This window comes from Cervus elaphus, chromosome 20 (assembly GCF_910594005.1).
Source record: "Cervus elaphus chromosome 20, mCerEla1.1, whole genome shotgun sequence".
Taxonomy (NCBI): domain Eukaryota; kingdom Metazoa; phylum Chordata; class Mammalia; order Artiodactyla; family Cervidae; genus Cervus; species Cervus elaphus.
Window position 1 is genome coordinate 24,471,925 of NC_057834.1, and position 21,971 is coordinate 24,493,895.

Sequence of the window (21,971 nt, forward strand, 5' to 3'; positions counted from 1 at the left end):
TCCCCGCCGCTGGTTTCCGCCCCTACCTGCCCACAGGGCCGGAAATTACCTAGCAGGGGAGCGGCCCGTCCTTTGTTGTCGGTGTTTAAAAAGCGCGGAAAGCCTTAAAAAGTGCGCAGCGAAGAGGGCGCGGGCCAGTCCGCCCACCGACACTTCGCGCGTATCTCCCCTTTTGGCCATTGGGTCCCCTGTCCTTCTTGTAGCATGCCACTGGGGGAAGCCAGAGTAAAATCGGGAGGAGAGTAAAGCGGGAAGAGAAGGGAGGATATTAAGATACCACAAACGCGCTCCGTACTACACTTCACAGTGCACACATCAGGAGGGAGCCAGGGAAAATGGCGCAAGCGCAGACCGCCTTTTAGGCGCGTGGGGAAATTCGCGCATGTGCAGAGCCCAGACGGGAAAAGATGAAGCGAAGGAGTGACTCGCAGGTTGAGGGCGCTTCAGCTACTGAAGAGCCACGGCTGCCAGGGAGCGCGTGCGCAGAGAGCCCTGTGGAGGTGGGCCTCTTCCAGGGGGACAGCCTCGCGCGCCCCCTGGCGCGCGCCCGCGGAGAGGCGGGAGCTGGAGGGGGCGGAGAGCAGGGAGGAGGTCTGGAGGGCGGGCGGGGGGAGGGGAGCCGGAGCGAGGGAGGGTTTATCGACCGGGCGATTTTGGTTAAAATATTCAAAATGGCGGACGGAGGAGCAGCGAGTCAAGATGAGAGTTCAGCCGCGGCGGCAGCAGCAGCAGGTAATCATTACAGCATTTTACATATTCATATTCATACTCAACCCCGGCTCCCGCTGCCCCCCCGCGACTTAGCATAATTTATTAGTACTCAGGATTATTATAATTAACGGCGGGGAGATGGGGGGCCAGGGAGCACGGAGCCCCCGCCGGGCGCCGAGCGGAGGGGGAAAGAGCCTCGGAGCGGCCAGGCGGAGGGGGAAGACGAGGGGCAAAGGGGGCTGCGATCTGCCGCTCTCCTCCTGCCCCGAGCCCACCCCGCCGCGGGCTCGCCCGCCCGCCGGCACCGTCCTCCTCCTCCTCCGCCGGCCGCCTCCGCCTCCTAGCCGCCGAGCCCCTACCCAAGCGGGTCCGCGGCGGGGCCGCGGGGCCGGGGCAGAGGGAGAGGACAATAAAGACGTTTTACATATTCATAGCTGCTGGGCCGGCGGGGCGCGGCGGGGCGCGGGCGGGCGACCCGGGCCGGGCGGGCGCGGCGTGGGGGGGCGTGGAGGGCGAGACGGAGGTGGCGGCGAGCACAATGCCGGGGAGGCGGCGGGGCCGGAGCGGACCCCGGCTGCCGGACCGCCGCACGTGTCCTGCCCCCGGCGCGGGCCGGGGCGACCCCTCCCCCGCGCTGCTGGCCGCGGGGGGCGGCCCGCAGAGCGGCCCGGGTGCGCCCGCGGACAGTGCCCGGCCCGCGCCGCGCCGCCGCACCGGGGTCCGAGCGGGGCCGAGCCCGCGGGTCACGGCCCCGGGCGCCCCGGCCGCGCCCCACTCATCCCCCGTACGGTGGCCTGACCCGAGCCGGGCCTGCGCTGTGGATGGGTAGGGGTGAGCGGTCCTGGGCGCTGCGAGGGGGCCTCCGGGCGCAGGGACTGGGGAGTCCGCGCCGGTAGGCGCTTCGCCCCCTTGGGGGCGGACTGGGTTGAAAGCGGCCCTTGGGGAAAGTTCTCCTCCGAGGAGCAGGTCCTCTGAGGCCATCCCATGTGCTCCAGGCCACCGGTCAGGGGTCCCAGCGGGTCCTGGGGAGGCCCCTTGTTCCCCGGCGGCCGTGGTTTCTCGGGAGAGTTGAGCCGAATGAAGGTGCCTGGCGCGGTCTGAGCTCCGGGTCCCCTGCCCCACCCCGTCTGCCCCCCGCTTCTGCGCTTGACCCAGACCCGCGGGGCCGGGGGCCCTCGGGGGCCTCTCCCCCTCAGGCCGCAGCGGCGCCCGGAGGCCTCCCGGGAACTCGGACGGAAAGCGCTGCCCTCCTGCCTTGCCCCAGAACCGGCTGCGCTGACAAGTTGATAATATTCTTGGTTTCCCCCCACCGGTTGGGAGTTGGGTAGGGGCGGGGATCCCCCTTCCTGGTTCTCTGCTCCTGTTTTCTTGCTGGGTGCTGGGTCCTCTTACGCTCTGGTTAGCTGAACCTCTCTCATTTGAATAATGTCTAATTCGGGGAGGTTTATATTATTGAAATGGCCGCCTGGCTTTCCCCGCCTCTCATGTTTAGTAATTCAGACCTTTAATAACAGCCACTCACAGCCCAACGCCGTGTTTATATTTTACATTCGCCCCATGTGCTTTTGTGGTTCGATATGATTCTTTTTTTTTTTTTCCTTGGCAATCCACGGGGCTCTGAGATCAAACCCAGACTGTGCTGGGAAGAGAGGGAGCGAGCTAGGCCTTGGCTCCTGTAGCAGTGGCCTAGGCCTCATGTTCTCTGCCGCTTGATTTATTTACTAATAACCAAAATGACTCCCCCCCCCCCACCCCAAAACTAACTTCCGTACGCTTACCCCTACTCCACGGGCAAAAGAAACCCTCTTGGGGCGTTAGCAGCTTTCAAACAGCTCCTAGCTAAGCATCAACTCTGTCGTGTTCTGTTTCGTCTTAAAAAGACTTTCTTATAGTTTGCCATAATATTGGGCCTAAGGAAAAAAATCTATGCTTTCTCATTTTCAGAGGCGAATGAAACCTATTTTGGTTTAATAAAATCACTTTGTTTTCGGGCTAGTTCACCCCTGCCCCTTGACTTCTACCCCCAAGTTAAACACTTTCAGGCTTTGTAAAGATCTTCAGTATTTGAAAAAAAAAAAAAAAAAAAGCAGTAGTGTTTTCTAGGAGTTGTAGAGTAGCTAGTTATTTTAGAAGTTCCAATTAACAGCATGCTGCATTCCCCTTTCAGCCTCTTCATTCTAATTTAAAATGGAGCTGATATTAATTTTGTGGTACCACTGTTATAGACTTGCTTATTTTAATTGTAGCACTCCTGAAAACAGAAATGGGGTTATATTTTCTTTGAGTGTTTGTGTCAAGGTTAAATGAGTGAAAATAGAGGAATAAAACTGAGGCATTGTGCCTACCCTGATCTTGAAACTTATTCCCTTCTCAAGCACACCCACCCTTCATCTTTAAGTTGTCAGAATTGATTTTATGTTTTGTGTAGGCTTAGAACATTCGGTCTGTGAAAGGCAGATTAACTTTTGCTATTTAAAAGAAATAATTTTGATTTGGGGGCTTTCCCATAGTAGAGTTGTCTTTTTAATTTTGTATAGTTCTTACCTGTTTTTTAAAAGCATGGTGTGGCTTCTCTTTGGTGTTTTTTTTAACTCCTGCTAGTAAAGTATCGGAGAAGAGTTGTTGAACACTGACATGTTTAATCTTTGAAATTATGTTAATGCACTTGATGGTCAGTTGCAAGATACATATTTTGTGAGACATCAGTCTTCAGATTAATTGGAAACAAAATGCTGGATTTGATGGGCTAAAAGCAAGCCAATTTCAAATACCAGTTCTCACTTTTTTTTTTTTCTTTTACTGCCAATAGGCAGGGCCTGAATGCAGCAGGAAAAAAGAATCTGTAGCTTTCATTAGAATGTTCAGGTGAATAACTGCTTCAGAGACCTGAAGCATGAGGTTGGATGGACAAAAAACAGTAAAATGACTTCATGCCTTAAATAGCATATGTTTTTGCACCCAATTCTGAAGATGTGGTCAAACTGATGATGTCATTGGACAGAGGACAAGGTGCAGTTAATTTGATTTATTGTCCTGAGGTGAAGTGTAGCAATGAAACCTTCTCATAGGGAAACCATTTATCTCAAGACAATTTCCTTTATAGCTGCAATTTAACCACTACCGAGGCTGCAAATATTTTATCCAAGATGATAAAATGTATGTTGCATTTTACAAACAAAATTTCTTTCTTACAGTTATTGTGATACAGGAAAAGGTGAGTATTGTTAACTGGCCTTATATTTTGGTTGGCTTCCCATGCTGTTGTAAAAATTCACTTCCTAAAATTCTCAGTTGGGGACCATGGTTTAAAATAAGTATAATCATAGAAATGATCCATAAGCATGCCTGTTTTAGATTGGTTTTTTTAGTAATCCCCCAAACTCTAGTAAGAAGCTATATTTCTTGATATAGTTTCTTCAGAGCATTGCTCAGGATAAAGGAGAGATCATATTTGGCTTGGAACCTGTTACAATGAGTAGCGTGAACTTGAAGAGGATGAGGGCTGTATATTCTGTTAGGTTGAAATTATAGTGTTTAAAATACTTACAGTAAAGCTTTGCTTTTGTGTTTTGCAAACAGTTTTTTTTTTTTTTTTAATTTCAGAATTCTTTTTGGATTGTCTTAAATTTAGTCTGGACAAGTTTGTGCATTTTATTTTGACTGATTAGTGATTTTTAAAATTGTTTCACTGTGAGGTATGAATGCACAAATGATTTTTGACCTATTACATTTTCCTGTCAGACATTTTCCATCTTATTTTTAACTAGTTTATCTTCAAGTGATGATTAAAATATCCTGGGAATGTGGTGGACTTGTGATTTATTCCTGACTCTGTCCGTGTGAGACGAGAGTCACAGAGTATCCAGGTTACTGTTGGGCCTGCGCAAGTTTATGACCTGCTTCTGTCCTTTTGCATCTGTCAGGTGGCTTCCCACAAGTTTTCAGAAAAGCCATTGTGACTTCTTTCTTACCCCCTCTAGTAATTATAATGGTACTTTTGAATTTAGATCTTGAAAATTTATGTGACAACTGACGAAATATTTTAATTTCTAAGAGGATGGTTCTTCCAAGGCATTACTGTTCAAGTAATTTTTAACCTTGACCCCCAAACTAATTTCTAATTCCTTTCATTTTGTCGTTGTCAAAAATCCCAGTCATCAAGGAAAAAACAGTGACTATTATTCAAGTTTGAGTGGTATAGTATTCTGCCATATTTTAGATTTATTATTCTCTGCTTTGATAAGCAATATAAAGAAGAAGAAATAAAATGTGTTTCATTAGTACATAGGTTGAAGTAATTGTTAATCTGCTATTCATCTGGTCGGTGGATCTTGGAATAAGTTTAGGGTTCAGAATGTTAAATTGCTCTTATAAAGCCACCAGAGATGTTTAAAGGAGCCTTGTATATCTTAAGCAGGTGGTTCTAAAGTGACATAACTGGAAATTTGAATGTTGCCTTTCATAAGTATTTTCCATTAAGAATGAAACAAAGTTTCTTGAATTTGTATTGCTTGATCTTGAGTTTAGGTGTGGGTTTGTATGTTTAAGTTGTGTTTTTAAAATTGGTCTCTCACTTTCATTAACGTCTGTCCCTTTGTACTAGGAGGACTATAATGTAGTAGTGATTCCCTTAATGTTATCAGTTATTTTTTTAATGTTGGAAGCCCACAGCTTTAGTCTTCTTTCAAGCCCCATTAAAATTAACTTTCTTTTAAAATGCTGGTATGTGACTGTCAGTGTTGGTTCAGTTACAGTTTTTGTAATTAGTAAAGACTTACTAGGAAGCCTAATTTTAAGCAGGAATGTGTTTTCCTAGTGGAAATGATTGTGTTTGGGAATATTCAAACAATTATTGTTTACAGAACAGAGCAAATCACAGGCAAAACTTGTCCCTTTTTGGTCACCCATGTTTCTGTTGTCTCCTGTAATGTTAAATGTCTGAGCAAACATGTTTATGACTTATTTCTTCAAGGAAATCTAATATTAGCATTAGAGTGTAGATTTGATTGCTATGCATTTGCCTTATTTGAGTTTCTATATCCCTCCTGAATGAGTTCTTTCCTCATTTTCCTCTTTATAGGAAACTCTTTGGACCAGAATTTTCCTTAATTCTTATCTTGATTGTGTTGCTTAAAAATGTCTTTTTGAGTGGAATCAATTTTGAAAGAGGTAATACTTATGGTTCACAGATTACTTATCCATCTTCTTTTGCCAAATATTTTTGCACACTGCTGGTGTTTTGTAAAGATACTTGGATACTTTATGTTTACTTTAGATTTATATTTCTTCTTAGGAATTAATTGCTTTTATTTGGTACTGAAATACTTCTAACTATGCTCTAAACTGGCAATGAGCCCTATAAACTCTTTTAGCAGTAGTAGCAACGGAAACAAAAATAGCGTGAGTGGAGCCAGTGCTTGACTTACTGATCCATGTACAGTATATTTAGAATTTGGAATATGAGAATTGTCTTGAGTATCAGAACCTCTGATTTGAGGAAGCTCTTTATGTATAATACATGTAGTTTTTACTGCGGGATATTAATTTACTGAGCATTGATAAGATATCTTATTTGTATTTAATCACTGATAAAAACGCTTTTGTTTTTCGTTTTAAAATTTTTTTCCCCAGTTAAGCAAATACTCAAGTTTTCAGTGTTGCCTAGATTTTATAGACAGACCTAGCAATCAGCAAAAGAAGAATCAGCAAACCCCTAGATTTAACAGGTTTTTTTTTTTTAAATACTATACAGGAAACTAGATACTCATTTAGAAGAGAATACGTAATAATTTTTTGAATGACAGTGTGAAGCACAAAACTTAGTTCACTGTGAGTGTTGGTAATAGCTTTACTCAGCCTGTGATATTGAAAGTCATTGCAAGTACAATTTAATTTGTCACTTGTTCTATTTCATAATTCTCTATGTAACTTTATTGGTTTTTATGTTGGAATTACAGCTCTAGCATGTAAAGTTAATTATTAAATCAGTAAAATAATAAAAATTATGATAGGCCTTTTTTTTTTTTTTGGACTGGTGAGCTTTTGTTTACAGTAGAAGATGCAAACAGGAATGGCTAGGAAGTGAACATTATGTTGCGTATGTTAAACAGCTCAATTATTTTTAACATGTGGTCACCTCAAGTTGTACTGACTAGCTTTGTAGCCTGCAGAATGAATATATATTTTAGAGAAAAGTGACTTAACTATTTTCTTACTTTAGTATACTTTTTAAAATAGTCTGCTTAGTGTTAAAACTGCCTTTTTTTTTTTGGCTGATTAATGCTTCAGTAGGCAAATATATTTTAATCAGTCTTTTAAAAATAATTATTTAAACATTTCTAAGCTTACAAAAATATCTGCTGCTTTGTACCAGGTCCCTATGCCACTTGTCTTTGAGGCTAACAAGGGAATGTAGGACTCTCCTGTGGAGTTTATACTTAGCAGGGAAATTTTTAAAGCAATGTATCTACGGTCAGTCCTCTATATTGGTGAGTTTGGCATCCGTTAATTCAGCCAACTGCAGAATGAAAATAATGGAAAGAAATATTCCAGCAAGTTCCAAAAAGCAAAGCTTAAATTTGTTGCATCCTGGCAACTATTTACTTAGCATTTACACTGTATTAGGTACTGTAAGTAATCTAGAGATGATTTAAAGTATATGAGGATGTGCATAAGTTAGATGGAAACGTCGTGCACCCCTGGGTTTTGGTATCTGTGAAGATTCTGGAACCAATCACCTGTGGATAGCAGGGGATGGTTGTAGTTACATATTAAAATATATAATAGATAATAACGGTCAGAGTAGAGATCAGGTCTGTCCAAATTTGTAGGAACCAAAGCATCCTAGAATGTTTAAAGCTGGAAGATAGTTTAGGTACAGTCTATCTTAAAACCTTTATAGATGAGACTGTTCTCACAGAGAGTGGTGGTTTAGTGACTTGCCCACAGTCTCTTAACTGTTGAGTAATGAAGACTTCAGGCTTCATATAAGTCTTCTCCTCCCCCTGCCTCATCTCTCTCTCCACCACATTGCTGCTAGTCAGAGAAGACTTGTAGTAGGTGAGATTTTTAAGCCACATTTAAAAGGGTGAAAAGAATTTAGAGGAATGGGAAGACAAGATATTGCAGAGGCGGTTGTGTTCAAGATTGTGCTGTAAATGTAAAGAATGAGGTTATTCTATGTGCAGGGAGGCTGTTGGAGTTTTTCCATGTAAGGAATCCTGTGATAAAAGCAGCGTTCTGGGATTAACACGGTGGTGTGCAGGATGGTTTGAAATAGGAAGGGAGGGATTTGGGTCCATGGAAACCAGTATGTAAAAGTCAGGGGGGTGTGGTTTTTGACTAATTAAGCTATGGAGATTGTTGTTGTTTAGTTGCTAAGTCATGTCTGACTCTTTTGCGACCCCTTGGACTATAGCTCACCAGGCTCCTCTGTTCATGGGGTTTCCCAGGCAAGAATACTGGAGTGGGTTGCCATTTCCTTCTCCAGGGGATCCTCCCCACCCAGAGATTGAACCTGGGTCTCCTGCATTGGCAGGCAGATTCTTTACTGCTGAGCCACCAGGGAGATACAAACAGTATATAATAAGAAAATTACTGTACATCAAAAGGCTTTCAGTCTAATAGTGATGTAATGAAAATATAATTCATAGGATGTTGAGAATGTTGTTAAGTTACTCTGCACAGAATAAGGACCTTTGGGAGAAATTCTTGCCGGTCTTTACAGTAAGAACTTTTTTATTTCTGACCAATGATTTTGTTTTTAGTCTTTGGGACACTGAACTAATTGCCTTTATTTCCTTTTCAAATCAAACTACACGGTTTGGACCACATTATCAACCTGAAAACTTAGATAGGCAATTATAATATCCATTTTTCTTAGCCTCATTCCCAGTTCCATTTTAGGTCCTTACCTTTTGTTTTGCATTTCTTTTATTGCTTCCACCTTTAAACTCTTGTTATTTTGTGTTTTGTGTGGTCTACCTTATATCCTTTCTGGAGCAAAGCAGGTATAGATAAAATTACCGTTAATCATAGCATAATGATCCTGTCTATATTTTTATAGTACCTTAAAATTTATAGTGGTACTCTTATTTTCATTAACTTGTTTGCTCCTTTCAGGCAAGAATTATTATACCCATTTTACAGTTGAGTAAAATAAAGCTCAGACTAAATGTCTTTCCCAAGGTCACGTGCTTAATAAGCAGTAAGCGTGTTTGGGGACTAGCAGGACTTCCAGGCTGGTGCTTACTGAGGCTGCACAATGCAAAGTGATAGAAGGCCGCCAGGATTCTTTTCTGGAGAGCTCTGCATGTCAGGCGCTGATGGTGTAGGAGTTTGGATTTCACTTGCTTGGCAGTAGGAGTCATTGAATTTTTTTGTTCTGTCCTGAGCCATAATCAAAGTTCTTAATTTAAAGTGTTTAAAGGCAGGTAATTAGAGTCAAAGGGGATACCGGTGTTTTGAGCTTAGAGTATCAAAAGCAGTGCTGTGAGTGAGCAGAAGTAGGGAAGGTGGAAGAGAGAACCATTTGGGGGACTAGGCAATGAATGCAATTTTAGACATGTCATTTGAGATAAGATTGGGTGGTTTTCATGGGGTTACACGTTTATTGTGAAAATCAACAAAGTGTTACTGAGCTAGATTGTGTGTATGTGTGTGAGTTGCTCAGTCGTGTCCAACCCTTTGCGACCCCATGAACTGGGGCTCCTCTGTCCATGGGATTTCCAGGCAAGAAGACTGGAGTGGGTTGTCATTTCCTTCTCCAGGGATATCTTCCTGATCGAAGAATCGAACCCCGGTCTCCCGCATTTCAGGCAGACTCTTTACTATCTGAGCCACCAGGGAACCCATACAAATAATAGGATTTGAGATTTATGTTCATGCCACTGTGTGTGGACTGAGCATTAAGTCTCAGCATGGTAAATTCTAGGCATCTCATTTTGCCTTTGCCACTGGCTTTTGTAGTGGTTTCAATAATAAGATGGTGATAATACCAATGTTACAGAGATGCTGTGGGGAGTTACAAATTGATAGCAGAAGCATTTTTAAAGTTCTGTAATAGTTTTTCTTACATTAGCACAAGAGTAAATTTAGCAATTATTATTATTTGTGCTGCTGTAGAGAGGGAGCTTTTAAATTGATTCTGTGCGACACCATACTTCAGGTTGTACATTTCCATGTGTAACCAGCACCTTGGGAAAAGGAGGTACTCCTCTAATACTCTTTCGAAAGCTATATAGTGGAGGTATTTTGCATTGTAGCAAACATAAACTTGTCCTTGATTTCAAGGCATTCTGTTATCTCGCCCCTACCCCTGCCTATACATTCTTATCTTTTACTACTTCCTTAAAGAGCATGACTCAATAATTCCGATGGAAAGTTCCCTTTATAGTCAGTTCAGTTGCTCAGGCCTGTCCAACTCTTTGTGACCCCATGGGCTGCAGCACGTCAGGCTTCCCTGTCCATCACCAACTCCCGGAGCTTGCTCAAACTCATTCCTATCGCCCTTTATGTCCCTTTATAGGCCCACCACCAACAGTGTTTCTTTTAACGGGTTTTAATTTTTAAAAAATCACCTTAAAACTTTGTCTTGAAGAGCTGTTCTGGGAAGGTGGCTTTATTTGTTTTGAAGTGTGGACTCTCTCTCGCCCGTCGCAGTTCTGTCCCCTGACCTGAAAGGACGCCCACTGTCTGGGCCAGTCCTGTGTTTGGGGTGCTCTGAGAACTCTTGGTCACAGGCTATGCTGCCCCCTTCCTTGGAATGTTGTGGTATGTCGTGTGGTTCAGTGAAAACAGCATTGAAGGTTGGGAGACCTGGGCTCTAGATCACTAATTAGCTTTGTGACTGGGACAGATTCCTTCACCACGGATTTTTTTTCCTTTATTTGCATTTGTAAATAAGAGTTTTCAAACAAAAGGCCATTGGAATCATTTTCAAAATGAATTTTGGACAGAAGCTTAATGTTAAAAGGTTAAGAGTGGAGCTCTTCTGATTGAGGAAGGCGCAGGGGCAGGGAAGACATCTGCCTTTGCTCCCCAGAGTGACGCTATAGACCCTTCATAGGGTCTTAGACCTCCTGCTGGTGCGCTGTTTGAAACTGGCTATCCTTATTTATCATGCAGACCTATCTGTTATTCTGTCTCTACGCCCACGCTTCTGTCCTGCTTTGTCTGAATTTAGCACTTAATTTGTGTTCATTTAGCTAATTTAGCACTTCATTATACACAGTCTTATTTTCTTCACTAATTGAGTTATATAAGTAAATCTTGTCTCTTCCTAAGAAGCCTTGAGAGAAGGAACACACTGCTAGGGACAGAGTCGACAGTTAGCAAATGATGCTTGATTGATTAAATTAGAGGTTCTCAATCTTTGCAATACTTTGATAACCTGATGTGAAGAACTGACTCATTAGAAAAGACCCTGATGCTGGGAAAGATTGAAGGCAGGAGGAGAAGGGGATGAGAAGATAAGATGGTTGGATAGCATCACTGGTGTCAGTTTGAGCAAGCTCCAGGAGTTGGTGATGGACAGGGAAGCCTGGTGTCCTGCAGTCCATGGGGTCGAAATGAGTCAGACACGACTGAGTAACTGAACTGAATCTTTGCTGGGATAGGACTTGCCCATTTTTCAGCATGAAGAAGCCCAGACCTTACCTTCCGAGTTTCTAAAAAAGCAGAGGTCTGGTGAGCCATAGTTTTTAAAAGTTTGTAAAAAGTAATTCAGTTATTTTGAATTTGTTGCATTTCTAGATTGTTGCTTAGAATATTTTGAATTGTGGTTCTCAGTGGACCGTAAAGTCTTCATAGTGGAAAGACAGAGAACTAGGAAACTTGGATCCTTACTCTGTTTGTAGCACTATCTGGCTTTATGGTATTGAACAAATCTCTTAACTTTTCTGGCCCATAAGGTTCTAAATTGACAAATTGTGTTTTATTTTCATATTTTGTTTTTCTTTTTAAGCTGTGGAATTCTTCAAAAGCATCTTTTTTGGTGAAGACCACTAAACACGACAGATACTTTGGCTTTCAATTGAATACCATTTTAAGAAACATATAAAGAATATAGAACATGGTAGGCTCGATCCTATCTCAGCAGCAGAGCTAAAATATATGGGGAGTCTGAAAATGTAGTATTTAGATTTTAAACTTGAAACATCTTTCTAGAATGTGAATGAACGACGGTAAGCTTATCAGGAACTGTAATAATTCTTGTGAGCGTGAGGTGGATTGTAATTAACCAATCATTTTTATTAGTTGGAGGCTAATTACTTTACAGTATTGTAGTGGGTTTTTGCCATACATTGACATGAATCAGCATTGGGGAAAAAAAAATTAATAAAATGGAAATTTAAAAAATTCAAAAGAAAAATAAATAAATAAAATGCATGAGAAAAAATATAAAAACAAAAAAAAATAATAATTAACCGTTAATCAGACTGGTCCTTCTGCATTCATATAATTCAGTAAATATAGACTTTTGTTCTGTTCCTTTGCCATGCATGTAGCGCTGGAGAAAGTAGTAAATAAGACAAATACTGCTCCTGTCCTCTGAAATCTTACAGCCTGTTGGGCAAGTCATACATTAAATAACACTGTTTACAGTTAATTGAGTAAAATAGGGGAGATTCAGAATACTCTGAATAAGATAAGGACATTAAGATAGGGACACCTGATCAGGACGAGAGGATTTAGGAAGGTCTTCCTGAGGAAACAGTGTTTACACTTGAGACATGAAGGGTGACTGCAAGTTATCAGTTCAAGTCTGGGAGTAGGAAGGGGGGTTGAAAATGTTATAAGCAAAGGAAGCAATATATATGTAATTTTTGAAACCAGCGCTAGTTACTAAGCTTTACATGCATTTTCCCATTAATCTTCACAGGGACCCCATGGAGTGTGTTTAGTTGTCATTCATCCTCATCATCTTTCAGGTAGGAAAGCTGTAAAGAGGCTGAGTGGTACACCTAGGTCTCTGACCTATTTTGGATGCAATTAAGAGCATAAACCATTAACTTCTGCTTCCAGTCAAATTGAATGATGAAGTGTTTAGCAGCTATTAGTTTTGAGTTTATCCTTAGTGCTCTTGCAGTTCCCAGTTCCAGATTGTGTGGTCTAGAATCAATGGTGCGTTTATCTCTATCTTGCAGTTTAGGGAGATGGACAATTGATCAGCAGATCCAATGTTAACCTAGCTTTCAGGCATCTCCAGTTGTTGATTATAAAAATATTTTGAAGCTGTCTGTATGTAGATTGTTGATTCCGGTGGTCTGTAAAGCTTGAACATTTTGAAATTATACTTTAAAACTGAAGCTACTTGCAGATGTTAACATCCAGATAATTTTCATCTGGGGTATCATTTATATTCTTCTGTTGGCTAGATTAGGAAATCAGAACATGTATTTAAAATATTTGAATGTTTCGCCAGTGAGTTGTGACTTAAAATTGATATGCTGGCAAGTGCCGGAAATTTGTTCATCACTCCCCTTCCCCCACGAAGCTGTAACTAAGCCAGCTTTCAGTTGAAGGAACAAGACAGTTGATTATTGTTTCTGATGAGAAGTTAGTCATTTAATAGTATGATATTCCCTATCACATATACCATGTTTAATCCTTCCCCGTATCATCCTGTTTATTGGTACAGTGTGTGCGAAACATTTTTCTTTACAGTGCATAGTCATTGCCCTCTATGTGCGTCTTCATGCCGTCAGCCAAGAAGGCTGCTTTGGCAGACTGGAGTATATGTTAATTCATCTGTCAATCACTGTTAGTTAGAAAGGAATTGGTGAAAATCCTCTCGTGTCATGAGAGACATTGTAAACATCACTAAAGCCTGGGAAGACAAATTAACCGTTTTATGAGTGTTGCTGGAAGAAGCCATGGTGTAACTTGAGAGAACTGGAGTGTGGTGTCAGCACCGTCGCCAGTCGGTGGTGCTGGAAGCACGTCTGAACGGTGCTGTCCTGCTGTGGACCCAGTGTGGGGCTGGGTCAGCGAGTGAGCCCCTGTCCTGCGGTGTTCTCGTGTGTGCGCGCACACACCTGCATACCCTGATTAGATGCACGGTGTATCCACATCCACTCTCCTACCTCAGGTGTGCCTGCCCCTTGTGTTTGTGTGGCTGTTGTTTAGTTGCCGAGCTGTGTCCAATTCTTTTGCAGTCCTGGGGACTGTAGCCTGCCAGGGTCCTCTGTCCAAGGGATTTGCCACTTACGAATATAGGAGTGGTTTGCCATTTCCTTCCCTACGTATATGTGTGTACATAATTCAAAAAGGAGTCAGTGTGCATCCTGCTTTTTTTGTTTTTCTTTTAAACATGTCATCCTATTTTAGGTTTACCCAGGTAAATAGACCTTTTTATTTGTTAAGTACAACCACTGGGTAATTTCAGGGCTTCTCTGGTATCTCAGATAGTAAAGAATCCGCCTGCCATTCGGGAGACCTGGGTTTGATCTCTGGGTTGGGAAGTTCCCCTGGAGAAGGAAATGGCAAACCTACTCCAGTGTTCTTGCCTGGAGAATCCCATGGACGGAAGAGTCTGATAGGTCGTAGTTCATGGTGTCACAAAGAGTTGGACACGACTGAGCGACTGAACTGAGCTGAGCAACTAAGCACTGGGTAATTTCAAGGCTAACTCCCCCACCTTTTTTTAAAGATCTTTGAACTTCATTTAGTTGAGTAACTTCTAGTGGCATAAATAACAAACAATAAACTGATTGTTGAATTGTTATTCAGGGTAGCTGTAACTGATCAAGGATGAGTGATCTTAGGTTAATCAGAGAGACCCATTGAAGTCAGTAGTGGGGCAATTTTCACCTTGTCTTATGAAACTGGAAAATATTGACATGTCTGCAGCTTTCAGTTCTTCGAAAACTAACCTAACCTGTCCTTTTACCTAATAATTTTTTTTTTTACAAATATCCTTCCATACCTTACCTAATCCTTTTTAGTGGGTGTATATTATTTTATTGTATTGATGCACCAGCCTATTTACTTGTTTCTTTTGGATGTGTGTTAAATTTTTTCTGTAACTATGTTATAAGCATGCATCTATAGTGTTTTTTTTTTTAAGATGAATTCTTAGGAATAGAATTGTAGCATTAAAAAAATTATGTTTAAAAATTTTGTTCGTGTTGTCAGATTGTCCTTGAGAGAGGTACCATTCTGTGTTTTTATCTATAGTACATATTTTATCTGTAGTATTTAATAGTATCAATTTCCCCACAGTGTCTTTAAAATTTTTGATGTATTGATAGACGAAACATTGTTTTAATTTTTATATTTTTGCTATAAGTCAAACATTTTAATTTTTCTGTATATTTTCCAAATGTAAAGCAGTGACTTCTTACTCTTGTTGTATTGCTGTAGTTCTGACCCTTTCATGAAAATTTATAACTTCTTAAATATTCTCTTTTTGTGAGTACCCCCCTCCCCCCCACACACAATTAATTCCTGTACCTCTTTTGAATAGCAGTTTAGGGATGAGAGGAGAGCTGGGGTCATGCCTTGGGAACACTTAAGCATTGTTCCTCAGCCTCCCTAGTATCCCCCATTATATGAGTTAGCTATCTTTCCCTGTTTCTATAGATACTATTCTGGCATCTTACTTACCACTTTTAATTGTTGGTCAACTTGTTTCTCTTTTTTATAATAACTTAAGCTCTGTGCTGTCAGGGACTGTTTTACCCCAGGCATTTAACAGGTTTGTTGTTGCTGATCAGTTTGTGTCTGACTCCTTGCGACCCCATGGACTGCAGCATGCTAGGCTCCTCTGTTGTTCACTGTCTCCTGGCATTTGCTTCAATTCATGTGAATCAGCGTTTCGATTGAGCCATGCCTTGGGCTGGGCAAAAATGTTTCTTTTAGTAGAGGGGAATTAGGGTGAGCCTAATTTTTTACTCTGCCTGTTCTGAAGAAATTTTGATTTTTAATCAAATGTTCAGGATGAAGAAGAACTGGAAAGAAATACAAGTTGGAAAGTCTAGGAATTTATTTGCTCCCATCTTGTCCTCTGCCGCCGCCTTCTTCTTTTGCCTTCAGTCTTTCCCGGCATCAGGGTCTTCTCCAGTGAGGCAGGCGGCCAAAGTATTGGAGCTTCAGCATCAGTCCTTCCAGTGAATATTCAGGGTCAGGTTCCTTTAGGATTGACTGTTGTAACACATGCTTGCTATGTATTTGGTGTTCAACAAATATTTACTGAATGATTTTTTTTTTTTTTTTGATTCTCAGGTTTTCTTCTAGCAATGTATCTAATAGCAGAGGAGAATGAACTTGATTTCTGAGAGAGCCTGGGGCTGTATCACACAAAAGAAAAAACTGTGGTGGCCTCTAATACTTTAAAATTTATATCTATGAATACTTTGTTTTCTTTTATAATATGTTGATAATTTGTTTTATATATCAAATATTATAAATTGTTCAACTTTTGAGTAAAATTTACTTTCTAGGAAGAGAAGCATATCTATGGTTTTGAGTACTCTGCCAGAGAGCCTTGCCGAATCCGTCTCCTTACCAAGGAAGCATATGAAGTGAAACAAGCTTCAGTTCTGGAACCAAACAGATGTGGGTTTGAATCCTGGCTTTGCCACGTGCTGACTGTGGGTCAGTGGGCTGGTGGGCTAGTTATTTAGCCTCCTTGTAGTGCTTTACAGAATTATCTATTTAACAAGTTTATTCATAGCAGGTATTTGTTGAATGCCTAAAGTTTGTGGCATTGTGCCGTTTGCCAGGTTTGTGATTGTAATAATCATATGTTTGCCTTCATGGAGCATCAGGTGTGCCAAGGTTCTCTTCCTTGTGGCTAGTAGCGTTTACCCTCCTTCCCCTGGATCTGTTGCTAATTTCCCATCCACTTAGCAGTGCTTCAGCAACAACCAAGTCTTATTTATCTGGAATCAACTGGTGTGCAGACGAACCGTAGTTTAAAAGAAATAGTGCATTTTTGAAAGAATAAGAAATGACCAGCAAAAGCGTCTGCACATATTCTATGTGCTCTCTCATTGACCCCTGCCGGATAACCTTAAGTTCTACATGTATGTACCCACTTAGTAGTCATATCCTTTATTGGCAACTGTCTGTTAGCTGTTCATTCATTAAGAGGGGATAGTTGCAGGTCAGCTCTCATTGTGGTCCTGGAGAGCAGAGCTATGCCTTGCACTGCACAAGAATGTTTCTTTTAGTAGAGGGGAATTAGGGTGAGCCTAATTTTTTACTCTGCTGTTCTGAAGAAGTTTTGATTTTTAATCAGATGTTTAGGATGAAGAAGAATTGGAAAGAACTTCAAGTTGGAAAGTCTAGGAATGTATTTACTCCCTATGAACTTGGTCCCACCTGGCACTAGTGGTAAAGAACCTGCCTGCCAGTGCAGGTTAGACGTAAGAGACACTGGTTCGATCCCTGTGTTGGGAAGATCCCCCGGAGAGACAAATGTCAATCCACTCCAGTATTCTTGCCTGGAGAATCCCATGGACTGAGGAGGCTGACGGGCTACAGTCCATAGGGTTGCACAGAGTCAGCCACAACTGAAGTGATTTAGCACACAGTGCAGCATGACCTTGGTACTGATAGGACCTAAAAGCATCCCAGTGCTAGACTGAACTGGGATCGAAGCTCCCAGGCTTGGAATTTTCTGGGTGTGAGGAACAGGGAATTTCAGGAAGCTGACGATGGAAGGAGGGTAATTTAACTAATGAATGGAAATGGCTCAACAGTGTTATGTGTGAACCCTGGATGACATACAGCAGTGATATCATTGTAGAGTCACTTGGTGGCTAGGAAAGATGACAGTGACCTTGAAGAAAGAGGCTGTCTAGCAAAATCATGATCATGCATCTTGTGGAGTTTAAACACCTGCCTAGATTATGCCAAGTAATTGGAAAGCTGAGGGGTCAGTAGACGCAGATTGTTGCAATGCATAGGGTTTTTCCTCATATTTGGGGGTAGGGAGAAGAGCTCAGATAAGACACAGGTTATAATAACAGTCTGTTTTTCCCTTTTGGTCATTTTTATCAAGTAATTTTTATGTTTTCTGTGTCAATTATGACTTTTGCTTTTACTGTTTTGAGCGATAACCTGTGAAATAATATTTCTAAATATTATATGTAACTTTAGATTTACAATAAGTTCAAGTTTACACAAAGCCATTTTTAACTGCCATTGTTCTAATTTGTATAAATAAAAAAAATTATTGGGGATATTCTCTGATCTTTCTTCTGCTCCCCTTAATTTTCCTTTTCTGATTTCCCCAGTTAACTGAGCATTGTCTGGTTTTTATTTTTTTAAATCTGTGTATCATACTCTTGAAATCCTTCCACTCCCTTGACTTCTCATGTGATTTTGTTTTCTGTTGCACTAAATTTAAAAAGAACATTTTCCATATGGTGCATTACTGCAAGCTTCATCCATTTGTTGCTTTTTTGCTCACCCCAAAGCTTAAGGTAGTTTGTAGAGGTTTATGAACTGTAGCAAGAAATGCAAAATAAAAATATAAAATAAAAATTCTAATATAAAAACCTAATATTTGTTTTCACAGATATTTCTCTAAGCTTCATTGTAGGTGGTGCAAAAAAAAAAAATCTCTATGTTCATAATATTTGAAAGCAAACAAACTTTGTTTTAAAAAATTGTAGTTTCTGACACTTAAGATCAGAAGGAAGTTGCTCCTCAGAGGCCTTGTAAGCAGGACCCCATGTAATAAGATGAGCAGTGGCCTCATGGTAGACCTACTGTGCATGCACCAAGAAACTTCACAAGGCCCCTCTATAGGCCCAGATGCGTGATCATTTGTGGTGGGGAGATGAGGATGATTCAAAACAGTGTGGCAGAGATTTTATAATAATTAGAAGGATGGAAATGTTGCATATCCTTTAGGCAATCTTCCACAAGTATTCTTTCTCTCAATTTTGTATAGATTATAAGCTCTGTGAGGACAGGAGGCCTGTTTTGTTCACATTAGTACAGAGTTACAGGCACAGTGTCGGTTATTGAGTCTTTTCAGAATACACATGCACTGGGGTTGAAATTGAAGGAGAGTTTTGTTCAGGGAGACCTTGGCTGCTCAGGCAGCTCCTCAAAGGTTAATACTATATGGCAGGCTCATTGGCAGCCTGGTTCTCGGAAACTTGATTTCGTTACCATTCTTATGGGTAATTGAGTTCAAAAGAACTGATTCTTGATGAGCAAATACAGGATAGACAGAAATAGAAACAATGCCTGTTTGTGTTAATCTATAAACCTGTTATGAGAAATATAATTGCAAAGTGTACCAAAATTCTTGATCATTCAGCAGTACATTGCCTCGTTTTACAAATTGCAGTCAGAAGAGTTGCTTAATGACTTTTTTTTTGGTCAAGGCTAAGAAAATAATTATGCTAATAGTCAGGACGTACTTTCCCTGCTGGTTAGGATGTATTTTGCCCTGAGCAGTGCTGGGCACATCCTGAAAATTTTTGTTCTCTAGGCTTCCCATTCCTGTTTTTAATTGTTTGCCCCTGATAGAAAGAGACACTAGGTTAAATAGGCTATTTAAAAGCTGTTTTATTTAGGGAGAAAGTTGAAGTTTGTATTGTTTGTGGATCTCAACTCCCTGTGGTATTCTTGTGTACCATGCTGTTAAGGCATAGTTAACTCTCAGAATAAATGATGTTTATCTTATATAGTTTCCATTGCTTTGACAGAATAAATGCATGCATGTTCAGTCACTCAGTTTTGCCCCACTGTGCGACCTCATGGACTGTAGCCTACCAGGCTCCTCTGTCCATGGGGTTTTCCTGGCAGGAATAGTGGAGTGGGTTGGCATTTCCTCCTCCAGGGAATCTCTCACCCAGGGATTGAACCCATGTCTCCTTAATTGGTAGGCAGATTCTTTACCACTGAGCCACCTGGGAAGCCAGACTTAAAGAGATGATCTAATAAAGTGCCGTCCACAGATGCAATTCAGGTGTAATATATGTGTGCACTTTGTGCATAGACAGTAAGCTGTGGTGACTTAATGGCTATGTATTGGTATGGTAGTCACAGTTGAGACTCTCATCTCTGCCTACCCCCTTCTTTTTTTTAATTCTAGAAGGTGCTGGGAATGCTCAAAGCAGAATACATAGCCCCTTGAACAACAATAAGCTTTGAAAAGTGATCACTTTAATGCAGACATGAAAGTTTCCTGTCAGTTTATTTAATTTTAGACATGTCAAGGTTTTTGACATGACACACAACTCAGATGCCATACAAGGAAAAGATCGATAGATTTAACTATGTATTTTAAGTTTCTTCCTGTCATAAGACTCTATAAAAAATTATATTTATATAACTTAATATACAAATATTTGAAAAAAAAAATACAAATATTTGTAACATATAGGAATGACAGTTGATTTTTGTTAATGTATTAAGTATTGTTGAAAAGTGAAAGTGAAAGTTGCTCAGTCGTGTCCGACTCTGTCTGACCCCATGAACTTGTGTACAGTCCCTGGAATTCTCCAGGCCAGAATACTGGAGTGGGTAGCCTTTCCCTTCTCCAGGGGATCTTCCCAATCCAGGGAATGAACCCAGGTCTCCCACACTGCAGGCAGATTCTTTTCCGGCTGAGCCACCAGGGAAGCCCCTTAAGTATTGTTAGATGTCAACAATAAATGGCAGACATCTTGACAGAAAAGTGGTCAAAGGATATGAACAGGCAATTGGCTTGAGGATAAGAGTATAAACATGTGAACCCTGATTAAGAGCCTCAGCTATAAAGACAGAACATTGTTCAAGATGGAAATACATAAAATGGAAGGATGAATTAGAAAAGCTGTGCTTTAGGTAGAATAGTGGAGAAATTTATGTGTTAGGGAAAGTGGTAGAGTTGAATACTGGCCATGGTTTAGAAGTAACATAGGAGTGTTTGTATACATGTATACTAAAGAGCTTTTTGAAGGTGAAAGGAGAGTGAAAAAGCCGGCTTAAAATTCAACATTCCAAAAACTACATCCAGTCCCATCATTTCATGGCAAATAGATGGGGAAACAATGGAAAGAATAAGCAGATACTATTTTTTTGGGCTCCAGAATCACTGAGGACAATGACTGCAGCTGTGAAATTAAAGGACGCTTGCTCTTTGGAAGGAAAGCTATGACAAACCTAGACAGTGTATTAAAAAGCAGAGACATCACTTTGCCAACCAAGGTTCGTATAGTCAAAGCTATGGTTTTTCCAGTAAATGTACAGATGTGAGAGTTGGACCATAAAGAAGGCTGAGTGCCAAAGAATTGATGCTTTCAAATCGGGGTGTGGTGAAGACTCTTGAGAGTCCCTGGGCTGCAAGGAAATCAAACCAGTCAACCCTAAAAGAAAATCAACCCTGAATATTCTTTGAAACGACTGATGCTGAAGCTCCAATACTTTGGCCACCTGATGTGAAGAGCTGATTCATTGGAAAGACCCTGATGCTGAGGAAGATTGAAGGCAGGAGGAGAAGGGGGCAACAGGATGAGATGGTTGGATAGCATCTTTAATTCAATGGATATAAGTTTGAGCAAAGTTTAGGAGATGGTGAAGGACAGGGAACCCTGGTGTGCTACAGTCCGTGGGGTTGCGAAGAGTCAGACACAACTTAGTGACTGAATAACAAAAACAGTACACGCACACATATGTGCATTGGGTTGGCTGAAAAATTCATTCAGGTTTTTTCATTATGTCATTCGAAAAGCCCGAATGAATTTTTTGGCTGTGTGTGTGTGTGTGTGTGTGTGTGTGTGTGTGTGTGTAGAATACACCTGCAGTGTGGGAGACCTGGGTTCGATCTCTGGGTTGGGAAGATCCCATGGAGGAGGGCACTGCCCCCCACCTTAGGGTTTTTGCCTGGAGAATCCCCACAGACAGAGGGAGGGTCCTGGCGGGCTACACTCCATGCGGCCATAAAGAGTCAGATACGACTGAGTGACTGAGCATACATAAAGGAGGAAAATATATTTAAAATATGAAATAGTTAAGTAGAGAAGGGATTCCTGCCATTCCTGATTTAATGTGAAAGACAGCGGATACGTGATGTGTTTATGCCTTGCCTAAGCTTGTGTTCGTGTATGTGCGTAGACGCTCAGTTGTGTCCGACTCTTTGCAACCCTATGAACTGTAGTGATTGTTAATTTGTTCCTAGATAGATGTCTCATAGATAATTGAAAGTCAACTATTAACTCACTTTTTCTTGTACTCCTGCACAAACATCTTTAATGCATGTTCCCACCGTCCTGATGAAGGTCCTTTTTGCAATAGTTTGAAGCCCTTCCCCC

At 41.4% G+C, this 21,971-nt stretch overlaps 1 protein-coding gene across 3 annotated transcripts in view; it reads left to right on the top strand.

The window, feature by feature from the left end:
- The first annotated feature begins 289 nt into the window (after nt 1–289).
- Nucleotides 290–21,971, top strand: part of POU2F1 (POU class 2 homeobox 1) — a 196,137-nt gene continuing 174,455 nt past the window's right edge. The window contains exons 1-2 of one of the 3 annotated variants that reach the window (XM_043878737.1): nt 671–732; nt 12,593–12,641. In XM_043878737.1, coding sequence (XP_043734672.1) covers nt 700–732; nt 12,593–12,641 — 82 coding nt within the window. In that variant the 5' untranslated portion in view covers nt 671–699. Of the gene's footprint in view, nt 733–12,592; nt 12,642–21,971 lie in introns of all 3 variants that reach the window. The other 2 variants (XM_043878736.1, XM_043878739.1) reach the window with 2 other exon arrangements.